This window comes from Belonocnema kinseyi, chromosome 5 (genome assembly GCF_010883055.1).
Source record: "Belonocnema kinseyi isolate 2016_QV_RU_SX_M_011 chromosome 5, B_treatae_v1, whole genome shotgun sequence".
Taxonomy (NCBI): Eukaryota; Metazoa; Arthropoda; class Insecta; order Hymenoptera; family Cynipidae; genus Belonocnema; species Belonocnema kinseyi.
The window spans coordinates 1,938,391-1,942,081 of NC_046661.1; the positions used below are offsets into that span (position 1 = coordinate 1,938,391).

Consider the following 3,691-nt stretch of genomic DNA (forward strand, 5'->3'; position numbering starts at 1 on the left):
ACATAATAGAATTATTCTGGGTACAGCACATAGAGTTGCAAATGGAAGAGATCCTCTTCTTAAAATGGTCAGGAATCACGAAGAAGTTGGCAAAGGAGCATTTCTGTACAAAGCAGCGGAGGAGGCTGCTAAAACTCTCGGACTTGACTTCAGTATTAGGGGTGAGCAAAATACATCTAATCTTATCTATCTCGAGTACTCACTCCTGAAAGCCCGGATTAGGAAAGCACAAGAGGAAAACTTTCGCGAATAGCTCCTCGATAAGAGGATGCACGGTACCTTCCACAGAAATGTGAAGGATCAGTCAATGTCTTGTGAGCTAACGTTTGCTTTCCTTAAATCGCCCGGATTGAAGTCTGGTACAGAGGGTTTCATTTTTGCATGCCAAGACGGTGACATTTCCACCTTAACATACCGTCGCCACATTTTGAGTCAAGACATTCCCGATGATAGCTGCAAGGTGTGCCATGCACACCCCGAGCATTTAGCTCACATACTATTTAGTTGTCCAACTCACGCGGGAACGACCTACATTCAAAGGCACAATGCGGCACTAAGAGTGCTTAATTACCATCTCTGTCACTCCTACGGCATTCACCTTAATATCGCTCCTCTAAATGCTCCTAGGGAAATTGAGTCAATTGTCGAGAATGGGAAGTGCCGTATATACTGGAACTTTATATTCTCGACAATTGTTTCTGTTGCTCACTCCAGGCCTGACATGGTTCTTCTTGACTTCGAGAAGCGAACCATGTTCGTTGTCGAATTTTCGGCACCAGCTGACAAAAACATCATAGCCAAGGAGATTGAAAAGAAAGAGAGGTCTCGAGACCTTATAAGGGAGTTGCAATGATTGTACCCGGAATATTCTGTTAAACTGATCGTCCTTATCATCGGCGCTCTTGGAAGTGCCAAGCTTTCACTTACTAATGGCCTAAAAAGCATCCCTGCGTGTCAACAATATGCTAGAACACTTGCGGGAAAATTGCAGAAGGCGGTCGTCCTTGGGTCGCTCCGTGTTCTTAGGGTGCACGAGGCTTTTGCTGGATCGTCGTATTAATTCCTTTACAGACTGTAACCACCTATCTCACGGTTGTGAGACGTGGTTGTGGCTGAAATTTTACGGCGATTTTGCTGGAAGCGGGTGCAATTTTTCAGATTTCACCCGCTCCCTGCGAAATCCTGCGGTTGTCCTTATGACAAATTTTTAATTATATATAATTAAAAATTTGTCATAAGGACAACCGCAGGATTTCGCCGGGAGCGGGTGCTAATAGAATATTCATATTTTGTAAAAAAATGTTTTCATGCATAAACTTAGTATTTATATGCCGTGCAGCTCCTCTCCATCTCAATCTCCACCTCGATCTTTCTCTCTTTCACCGTCAACTTCCTCTCTGTGTGGTCGTCCCGTTCCGTCGCAGAAGGATGAGGTGATCGCGAGGCCAATGAAAAATTTCTTCAAACTATTTTAAGGAAGCTCCCAAATTGAAACGGTGTTGTTGAATCTACAAGGTTCTAACAGATTTCTAAAGATTTCAAAGTTTTTATTTTTTGAAAATTTCAATAAATGAATTCAATTTAATGTATATTCAAGTAATTTCAAATGATTTCTACTTATTTTAATAGATTATTACGATTTGTAAAGATTTAAAGGGATTTCATCGAATTTCTAAAGACCTTCGGCGAACAAAATAAATTTTTATTTGTAGCGATTTCAAGAAGTATAGACGAATTAAAGGAACTTCAAATGAGTTTAAAGATTTTAGTTTTTCTTAAGATTCCAAAAAATTTGAAGAGAGTTCAATGAATTTGATGGGATTTACAAAAAATATGAGGTTTCTCGTGAACTTTGGGAAATAAATGGAATAAAATTGAAAGTAGATATTTTTAGGAATTTCAGATTTAAAGGAATTCGTTGAATCTTTAAGGATCTGAAAGTTTTCTAAGGATTTTTCCTTTTTTTATTTTTAGAAAATTTTAATAAATTAGTTTATTTCTATTCAAGGGATTTCAAATGATTTCTACATACTTATTTTAATGGATTCGGACGATTTCTAAAGATTTGAATTGATTTTAAGAGATTTCAGAAAATTTCTAGACCTTCGAGAAATAAAATAAATTTCATTTTTACCAATGTAAACGATAAAAAGGAGTATGAAGGAATTAAATTCTTATGATTTTAAAGATTCCAAAGAACTTCGAGAGAGTTCAGGGAATTTTTTAGCATTCACGAAAATATTAAGGCATTTCTCGCGAACCTTGGCAAAAAAATGAAGTTAAATGTGGTAGTTTAATTTTCTAAAAATTTTAATGGATTTCTGGGAATTTCTAGAGACCTTCGGGTAACAAAATAAATTATATTGCTATCTATTTCGACAATTTCAAGGGATATAAAGGAATTAAAAGAATCTTAAAGGATTTTAAAGATTTTAAGTTATTTTAAACATCGTTGAAGAATTGCAGGATAGAACACTCAGGATGTCCTCTCGACACCAATTGACATTTTTTTAATTCTCTAAAATGTTTGTAATACCTGTAGGTCTTATAAAATCTCTTAAACCTTGTGACATTCTTTTTCATTCCTTCAAATCTCTTGAAATTCTTTGACAAGTTTTAAAATAACTTAAAATTTAAATATGTTTCTAATTAATTTCAAGACTTTAAGGAAATTCAAAATGGATTAAAAGATTTCAAGGGATTTTAATTCTTGTATCCTTCCACAAACGATTATAAGTAATCTAAAATAAGTTGTTTCGTAGTGTTTCTACTTTTTCCATTAACTCCTTAAATATTTTTGTATTACTTGTTCCAATTCTGATTATCCTATACTAGTTTCCTATTAGTAACGCTACCTAATTAATGATTTAAGTACGAAGACCAGGAACAGCATGCTTAGGAATTGAAAATTCTCCCTATTTTTTAATCCAAGCCTTCTTATACTGGATTTTTTCTATATCATTAATAATCACCCGGCCAACTTGTGTTTTAAACGAAATAAGAAAATTTAGGTGCAAGCCAATAAAAAATAAATGTTAGAAAATATATACATTATGTTTATTAATTATAATTAGCTACCTTCTGAGGAAAGTAACAAAACCTTTTGTACAGGTACAGTTTTTTTCCTGGCCACTTCAGGCGTCCCGAAACGATGTTTCGGTTTGTATTCTCCTTCATCTTTTGAAAATACTCGAATATTTTGCACCAGAACAATATTTTCCAAGTTTACAGTTTTTATTAAGGGTATATTTAACACAAATTTGGTTAATAAGCGAGAGGTTTGAGTAAACTTAAATAACCTAAAACTTGATACACAGACCGTCGCCATATTTCTAAATCAGCTTAGAACGTCAAAACCAGGGATGGGTAAGTATAATACATCACGTATATTACATGATTTTCGACACGGGGATGAAGCTAGTATAGGAACTTCCGGTAATAATAAGTGTATGCAGTGTAAAGGTTTAGTGAATGTGAAACCCATCAGAATTCTTGTACTTTCAAGACAAACTGGCGTTTTTTTAAAAACGAACACAAATTATTTTTAAAAAATTTCTAATTTATCTGCTATATCATCAGAGATTATACCTTACCGACAGTAGATCAACCCTCCAAACCATGAAGGCAGAAAATCTACACAATATCGATCAAGTTAAGAATCTTCAATAACAGAAAATGCTTAACGTCTTAA

General features: G+C 34.6%; 1 protein-coding gene across 2 annotated transcripts in view; it reads right to left on the reverse strand.

The window, feature by feature from the left end:
• Positions 1-3,339, reverse strand: part of LOC117172686 (translation initiation factor IF-3, mitochondrial) — a 15,097-nt gene extending 11,758 nt beyond the window's left edge. For both annotated transcript variants that reach the window (XM_033360825.1, XM_033360824.1), the window contains exon 1: positions 3,079-3,339. In XM_033360825.1, the coding sequence (XP_033216716.1) occupies positions 3,079-3,328 (250 nt within the window). In that variant the 5' untranslated portion in view covers positions 3,329-3,339. The remainder of the gene's footprint in view (positions 1-3,078) is intronic.
• Between the last annotated feature and the right edge of the window lie 352 nt (positions 3,340-3,691).